Raw genomic sequence first — 23,407 nt, 5'->3', positions numbered from 1 at the left:
TTTCAAATTGTGAGCCTATTGGCTTTTTTCCCTGCTCGGATATCAGTTATTTTTCTCTTTAAAAATCTGTGGGTAGTTTACATTCCATAATCAGAGTCCCCCAAAAGTTTCCATGCTGACATTTAAAAGAAACTTTTAATACTGACTCAAGAGAAAGGCATTTTAAAATTAATACTATGTTATGTCCAATTCACATCAGTAAACTGTTAGTTTTCATTCATCTGTGGTAAGAAAGCACAAACTTTCACAAGTGGGCCATGACGTATTCTCCCTTTTTAGGACTGCCTCCCACTGACAGGCCGGGGAGGCTAAAACTGGCCACTGCAGAAATGTGCACCGAGTGCAGCCCGAGGCCACCAGAGGGCGGGGTTTGAGAAGGGACGCGAGGCAGGTAAGGGCCGCACCCCCCTGTACTCGCTTTTCCAGAAAGAGCTGGAAAGGGTGCGGGTCCTGTTCTCCAAAGAGGGAGCACGGTGAGGGCGAGTCGCCCCAGACCAGCCGAAGGCTCGCTCTGTCTCCTGCTTCCCTCTCTCCCCACCCCCTCGCCCTTCACTCACACCTGCCCATTTTCCTTTCACTGTAGAGGACACTTGAGGTGGCCACCTTGCCACTCAGGTGAGCCCAGAAGACCGCTGATGCCCATCACAGCTGGCACTGAAAAGGTGGTGGTTTCCTTCAACAATCAGCAAAACAAAAGATTCCAAGGAATTTCTCTTGGTGGCACTGGCACTTGGCATCAGAGCTTTTACTGTCTCTTCACTGAAAACAGGCACGTGCACATTTCGGTTCAGATGACTGAACTGAACCCACGGTAAGGCTCTGAGCAGGAGGCGCGACTGTCACCAGCGGAGAAAAGCAAGGTGGACAGCCCTTGGAGCAGCGGCCGGCAGAGCGACGGTGCAGCGACACGTCCGCCCCCGGCTCCCTCCGGCACCTGTCCACCTCTCCCCCGAGGGGACGGACAAGCGGCCCGGGACTTCCTCTGTTCCGGTTGTGTCCGGAACACGTGGTTTTTAATAGATAGTGGCCATGCTACATTTCAGAGAGGTCACAGTTGACGACACAGACGAAAGAAGCAGATTGAAAAAGAATCTAACTAATGAAGTAATGAAATTACTGAGATTAAATAAAAATGAATTTCCTAAGTTTTCACATTAGCTTGAATTTTGAAACATTAAAATGAAATGAAAGCTGCAAGCTGTTCACTAGTTTTCAAAATGCATTCTTAAGTTTATTGGTAAGATAAAAACTTATAAATAGATGCAAAAGCACTTATGTGTTTTACCCAACTGTGTGGTTTCGGTCTCAGTGTGAAGAAAAGATTTTTCCGCGTGTTTCAGGATGACTGTAGAAGAAGGTAATTTGTGCTTGGCCATTGTGGACATTACTGGTCAGGATGCCTCCCACAGTAACAGTAAATGCTTGATTTCATGAAAACAATGTACTGGACTCATACTGCTCGAAATGCTTCAACATGCTGAGAGGAACAGGAAAACCTTTCTAGAATAAAGGTACTAATTCTTATCTAAAGTAATTCTCTTAGAATTTAAATGCAGTATCAGTAGTCCCATAAATATTTAATGTTCTTGATTAAAATACTCATCTTTTAGGGAAAAAATTATTGAATATACAAATATTGAGTAATTTCTTAAAAGGTACAAAGAAGGTACCCCAAGGAGAGACGCCATCTGGACAGTGGGGAGGGTTGTAAACCTGGGCTGGGTCAGGCGGCAGCGTGCGGGGGCAGCGAGGTCCCGTCTGCTGCGCATGCCCGCCTGCAACCGGCCCCCGTGGTGTCTCCACGAGGCTCCGCCCGGAGGGGAGGGGAGCTGCCCCCACTGCGTGTAGAACAGTGAGAAAAAGGGGCGTCTGCTGGGTGCACCTCTCTGAGACGACCCTGTTCTAGGAAGTTCTGCTGAACTCAGTTTCAGTTATTGAACTAGGTCCCTCTGCACTTCTGCAAAACTGTTTGAAATAAAACCACTGCTATATTATCTGAACCTGTTTTGTACATAGCTGTTAGGTTAATTTGTTGTTTCATATTAAACAGATAGGTCTTACAATTAATTGTTTCAGTGGTGGTTAGGATTTTCTTGAAAGTCGGCCCGACACCCATCCATGGTCTGACCCTCGCTACCTCGACCGCCACGTGCGCCCTGGGCTCCTTCGGCCTTCATGCCGAAGGTGGGGGAGATGCCGGTGCACCGGGGTTAAGGCAGGCTCCATAATTTAACACACATTTGCAAGTGACTGGACTAAAATCTAAGCAAAATTGTCCCTAAGGACATATACCTCAAAATGTTAACATTCTCTTGAAGAATACTGAAATAGGACCATTCTCATGAAGATACGGCTCCTCCTCCGCGCCAGCACCGACGTGCTACACACGGCTGTGAGAAAGCAGCTCCTGCGTGCTCCCCCGGGTACCCCCAGGCTGCGAGAGCCCTGGCCCCGGTGCAGGTGGCCCTGCGGGTCACACCTGGCCTCCCTGCCGGGCACACTCAAGCCTAAAGTGGGTAAGAACTGATTTTTCTTATTAAAACAATTCTTTGGTCATGGACAAACTGAAGATTTGAATTTTTTTCATTAGGATCCTAGAACAATGTTTCTTCTTTTAATCTTTAAAAGCAAAAAAAAAGAGCTGGCTTAATTGAAGTGGAATTTGAAGCGAAAAGGTCCGCCGGAGCTGAAGGGGTTGAAGCCCTGCCACGAGTTCCAGCTCCTGTGGAAGGGGTTGCCGCCCCCTTGTTGGCTCTCTGCGTCCAGCGGGTCTTCCCCTTCGTCAAACTTCTTCCTCATCTCTGCAAAAGAAACAGCCAGGTCAGCCCCTGGTGTGATGGCGGCGGGGGCCGCTTGCCCATCAGTGATGAAAACAGGTGAGTCAGGAGCTGAGCACTCCGCTCTCCCAGTCCCCGCCCCATCAGAGGTCTGGTCTCAGGACAACGAGCGAGAGAAACGCCGCTGGTCAGAGAAGGGGGTGAGGGCAGGGGCCGAAACTGGCACCACGGAAAGGGAGGCCGCCTACACCTCTCTCCAAAAACAACGAATGACTGGGGAACAGACCTCCCACAGTCTCACACTGTTCGCCCGGCAACCTTGGCACCTTCTAACCCCAGGGTGAAGTCAGCCCCATCAGGCCTCGGCTTCCCAGCGCCCCACTGTCGGGTCGGGGTAGGCTGGGGGCAGGTCGTGAGGAAGCAGAGCCGGCTAACGTGCTCAGAGATGAGGGACAGCTGTTTTCGTCCTTCAAATAAGAACAGGGGCTGAGGAAAAGGCATCGAGAACAAAACAACTCTCAGCAATTAAAAATGCATTGCTTTTCACATCGCAGGCCTTTGTAACGGCCGCCCCGAGTCCCTGGGGGCTCCCTGCAGCCCTCACCCCCATGGTCACCCAGCTGCCCACTGTGACAGCCAAGAGGGCAGGACCTTCACGGATGCCACAGACCCTCCTCTGCTGAGTGAGAGGACGAACAGCACATACCCTACTGTGCTCAGTAAGTGCGCCTCTGTCTCCTGCACTGGAGTCTAAGTTACTCGAGAGCAAAGGATCATTTCACTTCAACTGCACAGCAGGTGCTCAAAGACTCGTCCAAAGGCCATGAACCTGACTTCCTTCTATTTCATTAAATTTGTGCTGCTCCCACTGACGTGGAAAGACACAAAAAGCAGTAGGTTTAGCTTCATATTAAATTCTTCCTGGAAATGTCTAAGTATTGTTAAATATGCCTTAAATCCTTAGCTGCCTCACTTTTATCCTCCCGGCCATTTTCCTGTGTGATCAGAGAGCATCCGTAGCACCCAGTGAACGCCTGATGGAGGCGAGATTCCTGGGAGCACCGGGCAAGCGGCTCCCCTCCCAGCACGGCGCGTTCCAGCCTGGTGTCTGGTTCCCTAATCAAGACCCTGGTGGTTTGGTGTAAAGGATTCATCACGGATCTATGAAGCTGCGAGGAACCCGAGAGATCCCCCTCACGGTTGTGCTTTCACATTGCAGGTAGGAGAAAAAACCAGGGAGAAATGTCAAACTCAGGCCTCTTGATGGATGCCACATCTCTCCCCCTGTCCACTACACCGCAAACCTGTGAGTCCCTGCATTGGACCAGAGCAGACATAAGTGGGATTTCTGAGACTGCAGGGCCCAGACCAGTCCGCAGCCCCTGCCTACCGTCCACTCTGATGCTGCCTGTACCACGGGCCAAGGGAGAGGGAGGGCTCTGTCCCCAGTCACCAATCCGGCCACTTCACGGGGAGCAATACCTGGATCAGAGAGGACCTCTTTGGCAGCCGCAATGTCAATGAATTTCTTCTCAGCTTTTTTCTTTTCTTCTTCATTCTGGAAATTATCTGGGTGCCACTGCATTGCTAGTTTTCTGTATGCTTTAATGATTTCTTGTTTTTTGGCATTTCTAAGGGGTATTAAAATTAACAAACATTAGTTAGGAATCAATCACCCAACACTTCTGGATTAGCTTACTTAATAAAAACAAGTCCTTGAAAGAGCGGGGTCTGTTCAGGGAAGGTGGTCTTTGTAGCAGCATCTCAGCGCCTGCCAGCTGCTTCCTGACACGCCGCTGTACTTACAGGCCTAGAGAGTTTTGCTTCTCCCCACCCTCTCCCCGCTCTCCACCCCCACGGACTCCAGGCCTAGGGCCTGGTCACGCTGCAGAGTCAGACCTCTGTCCCCAACCACTGACGCTCCATTGTCGCATCACTGGTCTCGGTCACAGAGAACTGGAACGTACTCCAAATAACCTGAGGATGTTAGACTGTTAGGGTTCATCTAAGACCGAATTATCTCAGGACAGGAAATGAATCCGAGAGAGAGACGAGGAACAATGATTAGCTCCAAAGGAGCTGATTTCAAAATAACAATGCAAATTTCAATCATTCACCTTTTTACTCCCAGGATTTTATAATAGTCTCTCTTCTGGGACTGTTTCAGCAGCCTCTGCGCCTTCTCCAGCCCCTCCCGAATCTGCTGGTCGTTTTCATTGTGCTCCTGGGCAGTTTCATAGTCCTGGATGGCTGTCAAAATACGTTCAAGGAAAGGCTGTAAAGGGGATTCCGATTTATAACCTTCACTTACCCTGCAAAACAACACGGATGTCACCATTCCCACCCCTTCACTCATTTGCTGTTACTGCTAAAAGCCTAAGAAGTGACGCCACAATTAAGGCTGAATTTGGCAGCTCCTTGCTCTCAGTCAATAAATTCACCGTTGGCTGCTTGCTTACTTACCCTCCGCATTATCTTCCCCATACCTTTTGGCCTTTCAGGTGTTCTAACAGCAGCACTTTAAGCAAAGCACTCTTACCATTGTTCAGACTAAAGTGACTGTTACGCAGGAAGACAGAAGAGCGGCAAAGAGAGTGCACCGGCAGCTACGGGTCCAGAGCACGGGGCGCCGTCGCCCTTGGAGGCCCCGACTCACAGGTTTCAGCGCACACGGTCCGGCTGGTTTCCTGCGTCAGTCAGACTAGAAAACCATAGACACCTGGCAGGTCTGGGGAGTCTGGTGACAGTGCACACTGTGTCCTTTATTTCAGATATACGCGGCTTCGGGGCACTTTGCAGGGTGCAGGAGAGAGGAAGCACTGCAGGCCTGACACCGTCACCCTTACAAAGGTATACAGGCAAGGGCAGCCCCTGGGAAGCTGGGTTTCAGTTTAAGGAGGGGGCCCAACATTCCCTGATCAGACGGGCTCACCACACCGAAACTATCCGCATAACCAACGTGGTTTATGCTGAATGCTGTCTTTCCTCGGAAGTCTGGAGTTTCGGCGTGAGGCAGAAGGCACCTGCTCCCTAGCCCCAGTAACAGCCTGGGCCCTGGGGCTCTGACAGGCTTCCCTGGTGGAGAGCACTTCAAGCTCACTGCGGAGTCAGCTTGTTCTGTGTGATTTCAGACACACACTTGGAATCTTTGCCCTGGGTCCTCTGAATTCTGCCCCTTGAGCCTGCTCCTTCTGCTGACCTTACTTGGTGCCCAGTCACCAGAGTAAATCTCAGCCCTGAGTCCCCAAATCTGGGGCTGGGCCTGGGAGGCTCCGACACAAGCCCCCCCCCAGTGTTCTCCCTGGGCAGACTCCCCAGACAACAGACCGCTGGTCTCAGTGTCCAGTTGTTACAGAATGCACGTCAGTCTGGGAGCGCCCCCTGCCTGTGGACAGCATGGCTGAACGCTCGTCTTGGCAACAGCTAATCCGGGAAGGGGTTAACCCCAGGCAAGGTTAAAATGAGAAAGAGACAAGAATATGATCAACAAATTTATAAGCCTGCACCACACAGAAAAAGCCACATTACCTCTGGCCCACAGGGCAGCTGCTCTAAGCTTTTATCCTAATTCCTGCCTCAATGCATTGATACTGAGTATTAATATGAGACATTAACTATTACTGTCACCCAGTCCACAGCGACACCCTAAAATGTCCTTCCAATTCAGTGCACAAATCCATCAGAAGCAGTAGTGAGGTTTAACTGCAATCAATACCCATAGCGTTTGATACCACAACCTAGTAAGGAAACGTCTTTTCAAGGAACTGAACAAAAGGGGGGATGTCTGTGCTGTTTTGCTGCTTATGCAAACCCCACATTAAAACGTGCCTGCATTCTTCAGTGTTCACAGCGCCTCCCCAAGGCAGTCTTCCATAGCCTGTCTTGTATTAAAACTTAAGTAGACACATTTCTGCCAAAACAGGAAAAAAATATTATAGGCTGTTTCCTAAATTCACATGGTTATAGGTAGGCAATTAACCAGAAACTTAATATGGATGATGTAAGACTTCCCACGGATCTAAGCTTAGATCATTTTAAATTATATTTCAGACTCTACTTGCCAAGAGAATGTTAAAACTAAATGCCACCCAGTTATGTTTACCCCGTACCATACTGAGCAGCTGTGAAAAGCGGAAGAAGCCGGAAATATTAAAGTCCTAAGTGAACAGCATATGCCAGTAATCTCCAAATCTAAAAAGCCTCCCTCCCAAATTCCTTTTCCGTCCTCTCCTCACTCAGTTCCTCAGGAGCAAAGCAAACCACTAGACCAGGAACACAGCGCACAGGGGTCTGCCAGCTCCAGACCACTATCCCACCAAAATGGCAAAAACACAAAATAACGTAACCATTATGATGTTACCAGCAGACCAGAAATTTTGGTAAGTTTCTGGAAGACAGAAAACATGTGGGATTATATTACTAATGAAGAAACCTAAATAGAAAGAACCACAATCCAAACGCACATTGAAAGAGGACCTAGCAGATTTGGAAGCCACTCTGTTTGGCCAAGGACCTTGTCTCGTGAGCAAGAGTAGCTTTATGGCACCATCAGAACAGTCCCTTAGATGAGTAAAGGGTGGCTGGGCGGGCCCTCCCCTCCCCTTTCACGTGGAGCAGCTACAGCACTACCCCCCGCCCCAAGGACTGGAGGATGTGCATCTGGAGGGTCCCTCGTGGTGGCTGGGACCAGGAAGAGATGCAGAACCAGCCCACAGGCCCCCAAGACAGACCTTCGCAACAGACCTAGAACAAACTGGGGAAAGCAGTTCCATCCACGCTGAAGTGCCCGAGGGACTGCGGCTGGTAAGTAAAGTAAAGCGAGGTGAGCCCTGCTCACTTGGCAGCTGGACAAGATGGCACAGCTCTGTAGAGAAAGTCTTCCTGTGGCTAGGCTCTCCCCCCGCCCCCCCCCATAAAGTTTGCAGTGAGTCCCCCAGTACAGAGAAAGTGTAGTTGCAAGTGACCCCTCGGTCATTTCACCAATCCATTAGCAAGTCCCAAGTCAGCTGCTCTTCCAACAGAATATAACTACTTCTCACCATTTCCAGTTACCGGCATAATGAAGCACATCATTAACAAACCCGAAGGCTGTAGTAGCTTCACAGCAGCTTTCCCCAGCCCCCACCCCCTGAAAGTCTGTTCTCAGTGCAAGGACTCTGGAGAGCCTTTGAGAGAGCCAGTCATACCTCCAGTGCAAACAGGCCCATGGCACGCCCACCTTCTCATCCTGGATACCATGCAAAACAAGATAAATGGGTGCGGGGAGAGCTGCACTTTCAGCAGAACGATTCCAAGGAACTGCAGGAGGGCTGCTAATACCAGCTGTGAATCCAAAAGGAGAGGGGGAAGCAAACAGTGAGAAAGGCCCAATGGCAAGAGATCACAGAACATGCCAACAAAGCACGCTTTCCGTGAGTGTGGGCGCATCCTGAAGCGACAGCCTGCACCCTCCGCCTGTTGCGAGCAGCTGTAGTGGGAAGACCGGTCAAGAAGGGACCACGATGAGCAACAACAGCAGTCAGCCCTGGGCAGCCCATCTCTCCAAAGGTGAGGGGCTCACCCTGCCGTGCCAGAGACACCCCTTTCGTTGTAGCAAAGGAAGTGGGCAGAGGGGCAGCAGGACCGGCAGCAGACGACCTCCTGGACACGGTTTGGTGCAGAGGAGCAGAGGGGGCAGGGCTATACAGAAAGGCCATTCTAGCAGGAAGCAGAATGTGGAGACAGTGAAGCAGAGAGCATCGCGATGGTTACCTACAGATGCTGCCCTGTGCCCCCCCCCAGAGGACTAGGAAAGGCTGCTGCACATCATTCTGGGAGGAGGCGTACTGAATTGACACGGCACAGCGTCATTCAAAGATATGCAATTTTTAAAGTAAACACGAGCACCCAAACTTACCAGATGAACATGCATCAGCACAGCAGCCAGAGAACACATGAACATTCCGAGCAAACATTATGGTATGAATATTCAAAATTTAACTCAGTCACCCCCATTGAAGGTAATCACTAAGCCAAATAAGCACTAAGCAAAGAGAGTGAGATGAGACATGGAGGAGTTAAAAAGGTGAGGTCACAACTCCAGAAAAATAAGTACAACACAGTAAAAACTCTCATTGCCACTGGCTCAGTTGGTTGGAGCATTGTCCCATAACCAGGAGGTTACAGCTTCAATCCCCAGTCGGCACATGCCTGGGCTGTGGGTTTGAGCCCTGGTCTGAGCACACAGTCCTGTCTGGGTGTGTTCAGTCCCCGGTCCTGGTGCGCACAACCACTGGTCTGGACGTACTTGGGAGGCAACCCATCGATGCTTCTCTACCTTCCTCTCTGTCTAAAAGCAAAGAAAAAGTATCCTTGGGAGAGGGTTAAAAATAAAATAAAACTCTTAGAAGTGAAGATGAAATGAGAAGGCACACAGTGAGAAGAACATGGGAAAAATAAGGACTCAACAAAATGAAAGAGTGAGTTTAAAAAGACTAGAGGAAAAAAACTGGCTGTAGATGACAAGCGAAGGGAATACAGCCTACACCTAACTGGATCGTGGAAGCAGAACAATCCAGATTAAATTTAAGAAAACTTTGCTAAAATAAAAAATATATTCAAAAGGTACACCAGGTGCCTGGGCAAACGGAGAAGGACCAACACAGAGACAGCCCCGCGTATGAGTGACACACAGGAAAGAAAGGGCTCTTCAGGCAGCCGGCCCGGAACCGAACTCCTGGCCCTGGACTTTCCACTATTCAGTGCCCAAAAGACTGGAGGAGGAAGTAAAATTCACAGGAAGTTTGTGAGCCGAGGACTGTTTTATCTGTCCAGGCTGTCCTCCAGGAACAAAAGGTACAAAGAGCTTTGAACAGAAAAGAAGTCAGGAAAACATTTTCCCAGGAGCCTTTCGAGGGAACTCCTGTGGGACGAACCCACAAAGAGCAGTCTAGAGAAACCACAGCCCACACGCACTGAGCGGAGGTAGCGCAGAGGGCAAAACAAAACACCGAAGCTCAGTGCCAGCGGAGGGTGGACGCCCCACGAGGCAGAAGGGCCACGCTACCAAAAACTGGGAGGTGAGGAAGTGGCTCACCGACTCCCCCAGTTACAGCTGAAAGCAGTCAGGAAGTTCACCCACTGAGAAGTCAAAGGCAAATACTAGACAAGATCCATATTGACAAGCACTGAGTGGTCGAGGAAAAGTGAAGAAGGGAGAGACATGCCGGCCTTCGTCACTGTAGGGAACCAACAGGTGCTGCCCGACGGAAGAGGGCTAAGTTAGCCAAACGACAAAAACAACCAAGAAGCAAAATACAGACTTTCTTACATATGGAAATAGTACACAAAACAGGGCAGGCCCGACGGCAAAACTTCTCAGCAAAACAACGCCGGGATTCAGACCAAGCACATCTGTCACGTTCCTAAATGTAAGTGTATTTAACTCACCTACTTAAAATCCACAAAACTCATGAAGCCAGCCATTTTAGGTGGAAGGAGGAGGAAGAGGAGGGTGGAGGAGGAGAAAAGAAACCAGTAATAAATTACCAAAAAATGAAAGTGGTAAAAATAGTTTTTAATCACAATGTTAGAACACTAGAAATTAATGTCAAAAATAAAAGGAGTTTCACACCTAAAAATGTTTTAACTCACCAGCAACTCTTACAGAAGAAATATAAATAAAACCTTTATTTTACAGGCTGGCCCTTCACCCCAAAAAAGCGCTGCTTGGCTCCCGTCCTCAGAATTACGGACACTCCTCGTAACACTACAGCAACAGCCGCGTCAGACAGAGTGAACGCAGCAGTCACAGGTTCCATTGGAAGTTAGCTATCCCACAGGATACTGTCTGTACAGAAAAGCTCATGCGAATTCCAAACCACTGTCCTGAAGGTGAGCATAAAGGAAGCCATTTACTTAAAAGTGTACAAGCAACCCTGTACTAAGCATCATCTTATCACAATTCTGAGATACGTGCTTTTGTTTTTAAACTACAAAAATATTTTAATGTACTTGACGTTGCACTAAGACTCATAATTTGATTCATGTGTAACAATGGATGTGAATCATTCCTATCAAACTGAACCATTTCACTCAGGGTATGTTTGTGTGGGTACCTTTTATGAAATAGTTTTTTTAATATGAACCTTGTTCAAAATGCATTTTATATTTAACTGTTTATAAAACAGTATATACTATATGGAATATATATTTATGCATAAACAAATATTATACGTGACTGCACTTTCTAGAATAATAGCGTCACCAAACTGAAGCAAATTCCACATACAGATGCTCCTTCACTTACACTGGGGTTCCACCCCAGGAAACCCACTGTGAATTGAAAATGTCATAAGCCAGATGTGCATTTCATACCCTAACCTACTGACACGCTCAGAACACTCACATGCATCAGCTGCCCTTGGGCAACATCAACATCTGTTCTTATTCCTGTCGTTCAGTCAGGGAAAGCAAAGCCTAACGGGTGAGGTTGATCGAGACCACGCAGCAGACATAACTGGCATACTCAAAAGACGACATACGAATGGCCAACAAGCACGTGAAAAGATACTCAGCATCAGCTTTAGGGAAATGCAAATCAAAACCACAATAAGGTATCGTTTCACACTCTTAAGAATGGCTTCTATCAAAAAAAAAAAAAAACCGGAAAACTCCACATGTTGGCGAGAATGGGAAATACTGGAACCCTTGCGATGCTGCTGATGGCAATCATCACAAAAAATCAGTGTGGTGGCTCCTGGAAAACTACAAAACCAGAACCACAGTGTGGTGCGGCAACCCCACTTCCACACACGTATGCGGGAGAATTTAAAGGAGAGTCTTGCATAGAGAGGTTATTTGTACGCTCATGTTCACAGTAGTGTTATTCATGACAGGCAAAAGGGGGAAGTATGTCCACCTACCGATAACTGTATACATACAGCAGATCATACACATACCGTGGAACACTATGCAGCCTTAAAAAGGAAGAAATCCCGACACGTACTGCAGCAGGATGGACCTTGAGGCCATTATACTGAGCGAAATAAACCAGCCACAAAAAGAAGTATTCTCCCCTTCTAAGACCTGTGTAGAGTAGTCAGCTTCATAGAGACAGAAGACAGAGTGCTGGGTGCCAGGGCCTGGGAGGTGGGAGAAGGCACCAGTGTGCTGGGTACCGGGTGTGGTAGGCATGGAGTTCGGTTTTGCGAGATGACAGCCCTGGAGACTGGCTGCACAGTGACGTGAATATACTTAACACTACTGACCTGCACCGTAAAAATCAGCATGATGAATTTCACGTATATTTTACCGCAGTTAAAAATAAAAATAAATAGCAAAGCCAGCCTCAAGTCAGGGCTAATTCTAAATTCCATACTCTTTTCACTATGACCTTCTTGCTTGACAACATTCATCACTCAGCAACTATGTAAGTGCCTGGCTACGAGCCAGGCACAGGTGCCAGAGATGCTTCAGTTAGTAACAGACGCAGGTCCCGTATAGCTTAAGTTCTAGCCAATGTAACTGCTTACGTCAAAAGGACACTCGGATCGCCCTATGTTCAAAGGAACTCTGCCAGCCGTTCTGTACTGCCTCGGTGTCAGTTTGCTCCTCCCACAGACTATTAAAAGGACTCACAGGGCTGAAGAGCCACCTCCAACCACAGCCATCTCGCGCTCTGCTAGCTTCCGGAGGAGTGGAATCCCCTACTAATCTTCCCAAAACTAATAAATCATGTTTCATGACGCACTAATCGAAGCATTTTTTCTGTATTCATTATGCACCTACTATCATTTCACACTGCTAATTTTTAAAAATGGAATATGGAAAGCCTTTAGAATTTAACTCAGCATTTCAACATACTATGATTTAGCCTAGTTGAGGATGAATGATTATTACATCATTTACTAAACCTCTGATTCAAATCCAAACAAGTCAAGTAATACCTTTCAGTTTCAACTATACAGGCTTCGCCTCTAGCCCCCAAATTTAAAGACCTACCAACCCATTCTCACTCCAGGACGTTGCTTAATTTCCATACTTGTGACTCAAACAACCATTTTACTCTTGTAAAACCATTCACTCAGAAATATTTCCCAGTGTATAATCCAAGCCCTCCTCCCAAAGACAAAGAATAAACTCCTATTTAAAAGAAATCTTTAAAGGAAAAAACAGACTTCAAAGACATCTATTAAATCAGTATTAAGCATCTTTTCTTCAAGAATTAAGCTGTGAAGTTTTCCTTAAAAAAGTCAGTTTGACATTCACAAAGGCATCGTTCCAATTATATTCAGCAGCCTACAAGATTTAACCTTTTTTAACAGCTAAGTTGTTTTGTTTTGCAGAGTCCGATTCCACGGTCAGAGCCGAGGGTCCGCTTACAGATGATGGCAGCGCCTCCGACGCAGTGCTCCCAGAGTGATGGGGAGGGCGCATCGGGAGTGCGTCCACATCACTGCGCAGGCGCAGCAGGTCAAGGGCGAAAAGAACAGCTATGCCCGCGGGCTCCTCCAGGCGGACCACCTGCTTCATTGAAGCGTTCTCATGAAATGTAAAGCTTATCCTATTGACTGCATATGTTTCAAGCCTCAATCAGACTTCAGAGATGATACTGTAAAAATGCCCCACAAATAGCAATAACCAGAGTTACTGTTACTCCCAAGAAACCACTTAGGAGCAAGATTCTTTTCAAATTGTGAAAAGAGGGGAAAAAGTACCATGAACCTTTTTAAATTAAAAGTGTAGTTATCTCCTTTTTAACATAGCTTTTACTGTGTTATCGATGCATCCTTACTGCATTTAAAATTTTATCCATGATCACATTTACACCTATTTTTGCATGACATTAAAATATAATACATATTATTTTAATGGTCATACTCTTTTTTTAAATAAGTATTCAGTATCTAATTAAAAAAACAAAAAAGAGTACTACAGATTAAGTTTCACCAGAAAAATACTATGCTTTCAATTTAAAATGATGTACCTGATTTGAAATGAAAACTTTGCAATAAGGGCAGTAAAACTTGCTTCTTTTAAAAACTATCCCACTTAAATGTTTATGGCATATTGTAATGCGAAAAAAGTCTAGCTTCAAAACGTGTATTACTGTATATGCCTTAGTTATCTTGCAAAAATAGGGCACTGCCATTATTCAAGGTCCTCACGACATCTCGTGGAACACTCTTTCTGTGACTTCAAGTTGAATAGCACAGGATAAGCAACCACCCTAATGTTATTAAACAGCTTAGGGGTCACAGAACATTTTATATTTAGGATATATGACGTAAATGTGTATGCAGTATGAATAACGTATGCCATATATGCATATGTATATTATATAGCATAAAGACTACGTATTGGACAAGTCTGAAAGATAAATTCAACATTAACAGTGATGACAACTGGATGATATAAAATCTAAATCTTCTATTTTGTTACTTATCTTTTCAAACTTGTCTAAAAGAAACACTGAAGTTTTTATTTTTAAGTGCCACTGAACTGATTTCGACAAAACGTTTTCCCTAGATTGTCTACCTTTCAGGTTCTACTAAGGAAGAATAACTTAGAAGTTCCTGCCATTTTTCTAAAATTATCAGGATTTCCTGGTACCTGGTAAACTTGTTCTAAACAACAGGATTTTAAACATGTGCTGACTTTCATGTGCGTCAGCTCCTGCAGACTCACCTTCGTCATACATTTCTTCTATGACGTAGGCCTCCGCCCGGTCCTTCAGAGCGTTCACGTTGTCGGGCTCCACCTGCAGCACCTCGGAACACGCTCGAATGGCCTCGACTGGCTTCGCGTCCTGGAAGGACACGTGAGAAAGCGGTCTCTGGTCTCTCTGCCATATGCTGTTTTTACACTTCCAGCAATAAGGTCAACGATTTCTGGGAATGGGTCAACGGTTACCTTAGAAAAGCAGTGGCAAATCCTTTCCTTTGAACGAACTGTATATTCTGAAACACCAGGCTCTAACTGCATCACGGATTCATATTTGCTGGTCGCATCTGTGTATCTAGTAAATGAGTAAATCAGGATGAGTGACAAATTCTGCTTCCAGAGCCAGAGGAAACACCCTGTGTTCTTCACTTTATGTCGCTTCATCAGTTTACCTGAATGAGCGTGTGCTTCCAAATGCTGCCTTTAACTTACTACAGTAGCAAGAAACATACTATCTCCAATTAGGAGTTAGGAGATGAAACATACGACCACCAAAATGATAAATCAGAGCATACCTGTGAGTATCGATCAAACCACCTGCTGAATTCCCTTACAGAAAAACGCTCATGATTTTGACACTGAGTAAAACTCATTCGAGTCTGACTTCCGTGGAGCACGTTCCGCAAAACAAATAAAATTTATGTTTTGGTCACTCTGACTTTCATGAAATAATGGAGCCCATTACATACACGCTATTTTATATAATGAATGCAGTGTTCACCACTAAGTACAATGTACTTCCCTGCAGGAGGGACCTGTTTACATTCCTATCCATAGTAGCTGTTAGGAACAACAGAAAAGCTGTTTCAGCGTTTTAAAAATGAATGAAAAGTAGTAATCATGTTACACACTAAGTTACTTTCCTCAGTAATCCCAAACCAAGAGACAGACAACGTGGAACATTGTTCCCAAGGCACTGCAGTCTTCAACTTTAAATGCTAATGTGTCTTCCATGGTGGGAGAACAATTGTAGGAAGCTGCAGAGTGGGTGAGACCTCGCTTTACTTCTTACAACCACGTGTGAAACAGCAATTAGCTCAAATGAAAGTTCAATGAGAAAAATACTGTCTTAAAAAAAAGGCTCACTTGTAGGAAGGTGGGATAAATGTACTTTCCGCAATTTGTCTAGCTAGGTACAAATAAATACCCTAGACATTTAATATTTTTTAAAATGTGGGAAGACTTGGAAAGGGAAAGAGCCAGAGACCCGGACCTGAGGGAAAACAGTGTGTTCAGTTCCCCGGTTTCTTTTCTGCCTCCTACACCCAGACTTAGCGCTGAGGGAGCCAGCAACCCAGAGACACCAGTGTGTACAAACACACACGTACACACAACCCAAACAAACAAAAAGCAGAAGCCTGCTGTCCCAAGCCAAAAGACGGGGAAAGAGCAGTTCAGGGAGACAAACTTGTTTTCAATCCTCAACCGAGGACAAGCTTACTGATTTTAGAGAGAGGGAGGGGAGGGAGAGAAAGAGGGAAGGAAACATTGAAGTGAAACACACCGATCAATCGAGTGCCTCCCAACCAACCCGGGATGGAACCCACACCTTTCAGTTTGTGGGATGACGCTCTCCAACCGAGCCATACCAGCCACAGCAAGACAGAAAGCTTTAGACAGTAATGGCTAACTCCAGCCAAACTCCCGAGGAAACTATGGCCCCGTGCCGACCACCGCGAGCAGGCCCCCTGGAGAGCCCAGGCTTCACCCCTGGTTAGGCTGCAGTGACCATGCTGGCACCCGCACAAGGCAGGGGTACGAGAAGGCCAGGCGGGGAGCCAGGTGCAGGCACCCGCACAAGGCAGGGGTACGAGAAGGCCAGGCGGGGGAGACGGCTGAACACAAGTCCCCAAACCTGCACCAAGCAGCACCAAGGAGCCTCTCGCACCTCGAACACTGATGAAGGCTGAGGGGGGAACCTCTCCCTCCACCTGCCCCACACCATTTTGCTGGAGCAATGTCCAAAAACCCCGGCCAAAACAGAAGACTGACATATAAAAACATTCTACAAAATGAAAACGGCCAGCATTCATCATATCAAGGAACAGATCTCAAACTGAGTAAGACAAATTCCAGCACCAAAAGGGCAGACAGGTTACGGCGATCTGATAACCACTTTACGGCGGCCGTAAAACAGCAGCAATGACAAACACGCTTACAGCAAACAAACAAAAATGCCTCAACAAACACAGAAATTCTCAACAAAGAAACAGAAGACACAGAAGAATAACCAAACGGAATTCTTAGAACCGAAAAACAGAAAAACCAAAATTAACAAGCTCCTTGAATGTGCTCAACAGCTGACTGAAGGAGACAGGAAACAATCAGTGAATTGGAACAAGGACCAAACCTTAACAGAGAGAAAATAAACTGACAAAAATGAATGAGCCCAGAAATCTGTGGGGCTGAAACAAAATACAGAGAGGGAACTGCTGAAAAAGTACTTTGTAATCTACTAGCTGGGAACTTCCCAAGTTTGACAAGGTATAAACCTACATGTTCGAGAAACTAAATAAACTCCCAAAAAGACAAACATAAGGAAATGCACAGAGACACATCATAATTAAACTTACAAATACTAAAGACAAGGAAATACTAAAGACAAGGAAAACAATTCTTGTAAGCAGAGGAAAATGTTATTTATAGGAGGAAAAAAACCATTAAAATGACAATGGATTTCTCTGTAGGAATCAGAGGCCAGAAAGAGGTACAGTGTTCTCCAGGTAGGACCTACCACAGAAGAACTGGTAACTCAGAATCCTATACGGTGGAGGGATCTCCAGTCTCACACATCCCTATCGCTCTACGGACCACACCCCCTTTTCCTAATCAGTGTGTCTGTCTGTCTCCATCACTACTACACTGTAGGCTTCTTAAGACCAAAACCTATATAGTCACATGCATGTCTGCAACCCTAGTACACAGTCAGAACCTGATAAAGGAGATACTCAGTAAACGTTTGGTGAAACAGAAATCAATCTGGTAAGAAGACTATGCAGTCACTATTATCTACACTTTTACAGTGTGCAGTTGTGGTAGGTTAAGTGCTGTCCACGATGAGCCATCCTCCACCGCTAGGGAGTGAAAAGCACGCAGCTGGTGCAGGAAGGCTGGATCGTGCAGACAAGTGTACTCTTACCTGCCCTCTCTGATGAGCTCTTCAGCGGACTCGATCAGCTTATTGAGTTTTTTCACTTGTTTGTAGTGTGCAAAACACCTTTTATGATCCTGGTCAAGTTTAAGACACTCACGAACTTCACTGCTCATGTATTTAAAAAGAGGAAAATATTCCAAGTCAAAAAAATCAATGAGTACTTTTCCATATTAAATACAGAAACAATAAAAAGTGTATTTTTTGTTTGCAACAATTAAAACATACTGGCTTAATAATTTACCATATATTTTTATATTTGGTATTGTACCATGCCCACACTTACTAGGTCAAATTAAAGTGACTTAAATAGTTATACATTAGATGCTTCATGTTGCTTCTACAAATACGATACCCACCTTTATTTAATATGCATAATTCATGAAAATAAACTATGGAAGTAGAATAACTTAAAGTGTATAAATAGACAATAGGATATAAACACAAAATATATAAAGCACAAAAAGCCTTCACCACAACTTTATTATTTTAAAATTAAAAAGAGAATGGGGTTACTATCTCGGGGCCACAATAAAAAGGTGAGGAGACGGGTGTCATGAGAACTGACCTGAGGGACAGTTCGTGATCTCCCAGCTGATAGTACAGTGTGCTGATTTTATAGAAAGCCTCGGTATTGTCGTTCTTCAATTTGGAGGCAGCTTTTAAGTCACTTATCGCCTTCCTAGGCTCCCCTTCTTTTATATAACATTCAGCTCGAAGTTCCCGCAGCTCAGCATCCCAAACACAGACCTTGAGAAACAAAAGAACTAGACTTCAAGAAAGAAACAGTCAATTATGCACAGTCATACTTGCATCTCACATATTTTGCAGACTTCCTTCTGAAACCACTTGTCACTAAGGCCTTCGAGGCGAGGAAACCGGACAGCTTTCCCAACCTGGAACCGCTTTCCCAACCCCGAACCGCTTTCCCAACCTGGAACCGCTTTCCCAACCTGGAACCGTCTGGACCCTGGTGACTCTCCACCTGCCTTCTTCCCTTGACGCTTCCCACTCCAGGCGCTGTTCTGTCCTCCGGAACATTATTTTTCCTTTTTCTTAACCAGCTGTCATCTTCTACCCCATTATGTAACCTCTAGAGTTTTCTACACACACCCCCCCAAAATTAATGTCACATCAAACAACTACTAAAGCAAGCAATGTGTAAAAATACGTAACTCCCATTCCATAGCACATTGATTACATTTACTGAAAACCTCGGCTCCAAATTTTCTTCTATATAAATACCATCTTTCACTTCCAAGCTAAAAGCACGAGGACCAGTCTGACTTCGGCTCTCTGGGATTCCCATGGTACGCACCATATCAAAGTGTACCGTCATGCCTTACTGTAAAAAGCAGTGCACATCAGGCTGGTCAGTTGCAGCAGCTAATGAACTCACCTCTAAAATCTTATCAAGGAAGGTGATGGCAGCAACATAATCCGAGTCTTCAAAAGCGTCCAGGGCTTGTGCACGCAGACGCTGCATTTCGTCAGACTTCATAAGTTGGGACTGGGCTTCCTTTTCTTCACTTTCACTTGGATTAGATTTGAGCTAGAAGAATAATAAACAGGGATTTCAATCTCTCAAGTCTAGTACCCACAATATACACAGCAATCTGACCATTCCCAATGAACTTTTCTCTGAAGTTTTCTCACCTTTCTTTCTTATGTGTAACTAGAGAAAATAACTCGAGCTTTTCGTATTTTGCCTTCTAGTTAAATTTCAAAGTATTTTAAGTATAAAATAATTTTACCAAAATAATAAAAAACACAGAGAAACTGAAAAAGGTCTTCTTAGAGGTTATAAGAGAAAAAGATTTGATGTCGGGCTACAGTGTAGTAAGAAAGGAAGAATTTACAAGGAAAAATAAGAGTAATACTATTATTTTAAAGGCTTATGAGATGGTTTTAAGAGATTTATACTTTGTCTCTTTTTTAACATTATCTAGGTATAATTCATACACCAAAAATGCACCCATTTTGTGAGCGATTCTGTGATTTTTGACACTTACACAGCCATCACAGGTTTGGACAATTTCTGCTCTGACACCCCCGTGAGACCCTGTGCCCGTCACAGTCGGCCCCCACCCCGGTCTCCGCACCATGACTCCCAACGGTGCCTCCCTCCAGGTGGAAAACCTTAGGTGTAATGGCTCAGAAAATTGAGTGTCTACATTAAGAAGCTCCTGAACTTTTTTTTTAAGGGGGGGGCTTTTTTCTTTAAGATTACAGTTTATAGGCAATAATTCCTGAAATCTAACATTTTTATTAAGACGGAAATTGTAGCTGATGGGTTTCAGTTTTGGGTGTGGTACAGACAATAGATTATTTCTAGAAATATCTTTCAATTGACCAATCATACTGCTTCCCCTTTAAGTGGATTCCTGTTTTTAAAATACCCCATATCCACCTGGTAGGAGAAAGCACTCCAAATGAAACACCTTAGATCGTCATCACTTGGTAGGGGCTCTCCAGTTCCCCAGTTGTTTTGAGGGTACTCCGGGTATCCTGTTGGTCTGTATGACCCCTGGCCTTTGAAGGAACAGACGAGTCTAAGCAGTCCCAGGTAGGGGGAAGGACTTGGCCACGTCAGCTTGCTCACGGGGTGGACTGTCCCTGCATGACTGAGTTACCCAGGGAAGGGAGTTGCGTCAGGGCCATGGAATGCTTGTCTGTGACTGTTTCATCATCCTGGGGCTGGTCTCGAGTGCTTCGGGCAGACAGCAGTGGGAGGAGTGCAAACGTGTGTGGGCTGCACGCTGCTTTTGGTAAAAGGGAAGTCTACCGATAACTCGTTTTCTGTACGCAGACTAACGCTCCCCTTTGCACAGAGTGAGCTGTAGTGAAGTAGGGACTGCCTCTTCCGATGGAATGCGCGTGTTCCCCTGAAACGTGAGCGGCCCGTCTCTGCCACATGGTTTTTCCTGTTGGAGGGTGAGGGAGGGGACAGCCCTCAGTCTCCAGGTTGAGGACGCCAACTTGGCCTCACTCCGTGCTCAGACAATGGGAACAGGAAAGGGGGTGAGCAGGTCACCTGGGCCTCTTTGGGACTGGGAGGCAGCTGGGAAGGGATCTTTCTAAGGAGGCAAGAAAGGAATCTGAGAAACAAGCTAAGGCCCGACTTACAACCCTGGAGAGTTTCGGAAACGGTTAAGTGAGGCGAAGGTCTCCCGACAAGGCTGCAGACCCCCCCAGCTGCCCTCTTAGCTCCTTCCGGGGCGTTCACACGTAGGGGCTGGACCCGACTGGTGCTTCCCTCCATCCTTGTTTCATGCTCCTCGATGTCCCTTCTCTTTTTTACAGTTTTACATTTCTGACCCTTCCAGCCAAACCTCTAACCATGACAATAGTTCATTCTTACTTCTTACCATTTACTGTGGTCACTGAGCTTTCAGATCAAAACCCTAACAGCTGTGGGATGGGGGCTGGGAGGGAGAGACCAGGCATTCCTCGTCTGCTCTAAATAAACCCCTACTTCTGAGACCTCACGTGAAAACAGCGGATTGGTAGTTGTAGAGGGAAGACTTCTAAGATGGCCCGAATGATCCCACCTCCTGGAATGCGTGCCTTTGTGCGACCCCTCCCCTTGAGTACGGGAAGAAAGTGGAACTCCTTTTAACAACCAGAATACGACAAAGGTGAAAGGAAACCACTTCCTTCGCCAAGTACAAAACACTGTAACTTCCATCTTGATAGATCGGCGCTCCCCCTCCTCCCTCCCCTCTGTCTGTCTGTCTGCCTCTGCCTTCTCACTTGTCCACTCACTGACTCAGGCTGCCATGCGGTGAGTGCTTCATGGAGAGGCACCAAAGGGAGCCTCTGGCCCACGGCTCAAAGAAACTGAGTCTAACAGCTCGAGAGGAACTAAATCCTGCCAACACCCAAGTGAGTTTGGAAGCAGTTCCTTCCCCGCCCCTGCCGAGCCTCCAGATTACACTGCAGCCCTGACACCTCGACTGTGGCCTGTGGGAGACCCTGGAGCAAAGGGTCCAGCCACACCTGCCCCGGTTCCTGACCCCTCGAACTGTAAGATCATAAATGCGTGTTGCTGCAAGCTGCTAACTTTGGGGAATTTGTTACGCAGCAATAGATAACTAATAAAATAGTTTCACTGTCTCTCAATGGCAGGTTGTGAAAATTTCCAAAAACATTTTGTATTATTAATGCTTTAGAATAAAGTCTAAATGGAAAAAGACTAAGCCCGAATCCTGACTTTAACACTTATTATCTATATATTATCAGCATTTTCTTCACCAATCAAAAGGGAGACAATACCACCTACACCCTGAGGAGCAGAGACCAGCTCAGCTGACATCTCCGGCTTCTCATAAAAGACGAAACAGAGAATGTGCACTACAGAAACTGAGTTAGGATTACATATTTATTCCACAGACTGGACCTACCATTATTAAAATGGTTCTTCGATGTCAGCCACCAATATTAATTCAGGAACTGTGATTCTTACATACACAAATCAAGTGATTTTTCCCTATTAGCTATAAAATTATTATTAAATATCTTCCGCCTTGGCTGGTGTGGCTCAGTGGATTGAGTGTCAGCCTATGAACTGAAAGGTCACTGGTTTGATTCCCAGTCAGGACACTGCCTGGATTGTGCGCCAGGTCCCCAGTTATGGGCGTGTACGAGGCAACCAATCAATGTTTCTCTTCCTCCCTTTCTCCCTCCCTTCCCCTCTAAAACTAAATTAAAAATCTTTAAAAAAAATAAATGTCTTCCTATAAAACAAACTTCATATGTTCAAAGTAACATGTTCACAGAACCAAATACAGAATGAACTCACCACTTTTTTAAAATCATCTTCTGCTTCGTCCAGTTTCCCCTGTTTCAACAGTAAATGACCTCTCTGTAATCTTGCCTAGAAAAAAAAAAGGATGTGCTGAGAACAATGCATTTCTAAATTTTCTTTAAACATGAAGAATAAAACTAAGCTAATGAAGTGTTAATGAAATCTTCATTTTCCAATGCCTATTTGATTTGGCACTCTAAGAATACTTCCTGGAATCAATGAATATGTATAATTTTTGATAAACTATACTTCCTTAAGAGTACTTTTTGCTACACCCAAAAAACTTGAAAACACGTCCACACAAAATCTTGCACACGAATGTTCAGAGCAAGAGCCAAAAAGGGAAATAATCCAGACTGCCATCAACCAGTAAGTCAATGAGCACATGTGAGCACACGTGACGTGTCCGTGCAGCGGGACCCCCGTCCAGCCACCAAACGGACGAAGTGCTCAAACCTGCCGCAGCGTGAACCTGGAGGACACTGCACTAAGTGAAAAAAGATACCAGAGGCCACACATTTTACGATTTCACTTATAGGAAACATACAAAACCTACGAGACAGAAAAATAAGGGGTTGCCAGGGGCGAGAGATGATGCGGGGGGGACTGTTAATGAGTGCAGGGTTCGTTCTGAGTAAAAAATGTGCTGGAACTGGACAGTGGTGATGCTTGCACGACCCCAAGAATACATGGATGGTGACCAACTTATGATGTTTCAACTTACTATTTTTCGACTCTGCTGTGGTGCAGAGGTGATACACATATTAGAAACCGCACTCTGATTTCTGAATTTTGATCTTTTCCCGGGACAGCAATACGTGGCACAGTACCCGCCCGTGATGCTGCAGAGCAGCAGGGAGCCACGGCTCCGGTCAGCCAACAGCCGAGAGGGTGGACCACCGACGCTCGGCGGTGTGCAGTGATGCAGGTGTGTTTTGGACACTGTGTTTTGTGTTCTGCATCCCATCG

General features: G+C 45.9%; 1 protein-coding gene across 1 annotated transcript in view; it reads right to left on the bottom strand.

Annotated features, from left to right (window-relative positions):
- Positions 1-1,206: 1,206 nt before the first annotated feature.
- The window catches only part of DNAJC3 (DnaJ heat shock protein family (Hsp40) member C3), a 42,335-nt gene continuing 20,134 nt past the window's right edge, over positions 1,207-23,407 (bottom strand). Inside the window, exons 4-12 of the mRNA XM_037132443.2 lie at positions 22,433-22,507; positions 19,031-19,183; positions 18,200-18,381; positions 17,620-17,739; positions 14,670-14,775; positions 14,445-14,565; positions 4,895-5,027; positions 4,260-4,408; positions 1,207-2,801 (exon numbers count right to left, since the gene is read on the bottom strand). Coding sequence (XP_036988338.1) covers positions 2,647-2,801; positions 4,260-4,408; positions 4,895-5,027; positions 14,445-14,565; positions 14,670-14,775; positions 17,620-17,739; positions 18,200-18,381; positions 19,031-19,183; positions 22,433-22,507 — 1,194 coding nt within the window. The 3' untranslated portion in view covers positions 1,207-2,646. The remainder of the gene's footprint in view (positions 2,802-4,259; positions 4,409-4,894; positions 5,028-14,444; positions 14,566-14,669; positions 14,776-17,619; positions 17,740-18,199; positions 18,382-19,030; positions 19,184-22,432; positions 22,508-23,407) is intronic.

This window comes from Artibeus jamaicensis, unplaced genomic scaffold (genome assembly GCF_021234435.1).
Source record: "Artibeus jamaicensis isolate MK-2021 breed Jamaican fruit bat unplaced genomic scaffold, CSHL_Jam_final contig_415, whole genome shotgun sequence".
Lineage (NCBI taxonomy): Eukaryota > Metazoa > Chordata > Mammalia > Chiroptera > Phyllostomidae > Artibeus > Artibeus jamaicensis.
Note: the sequence above shows the minus strand (reverse complement) of the source record. Positions and strands in the feature narration are given on the sequence as shown.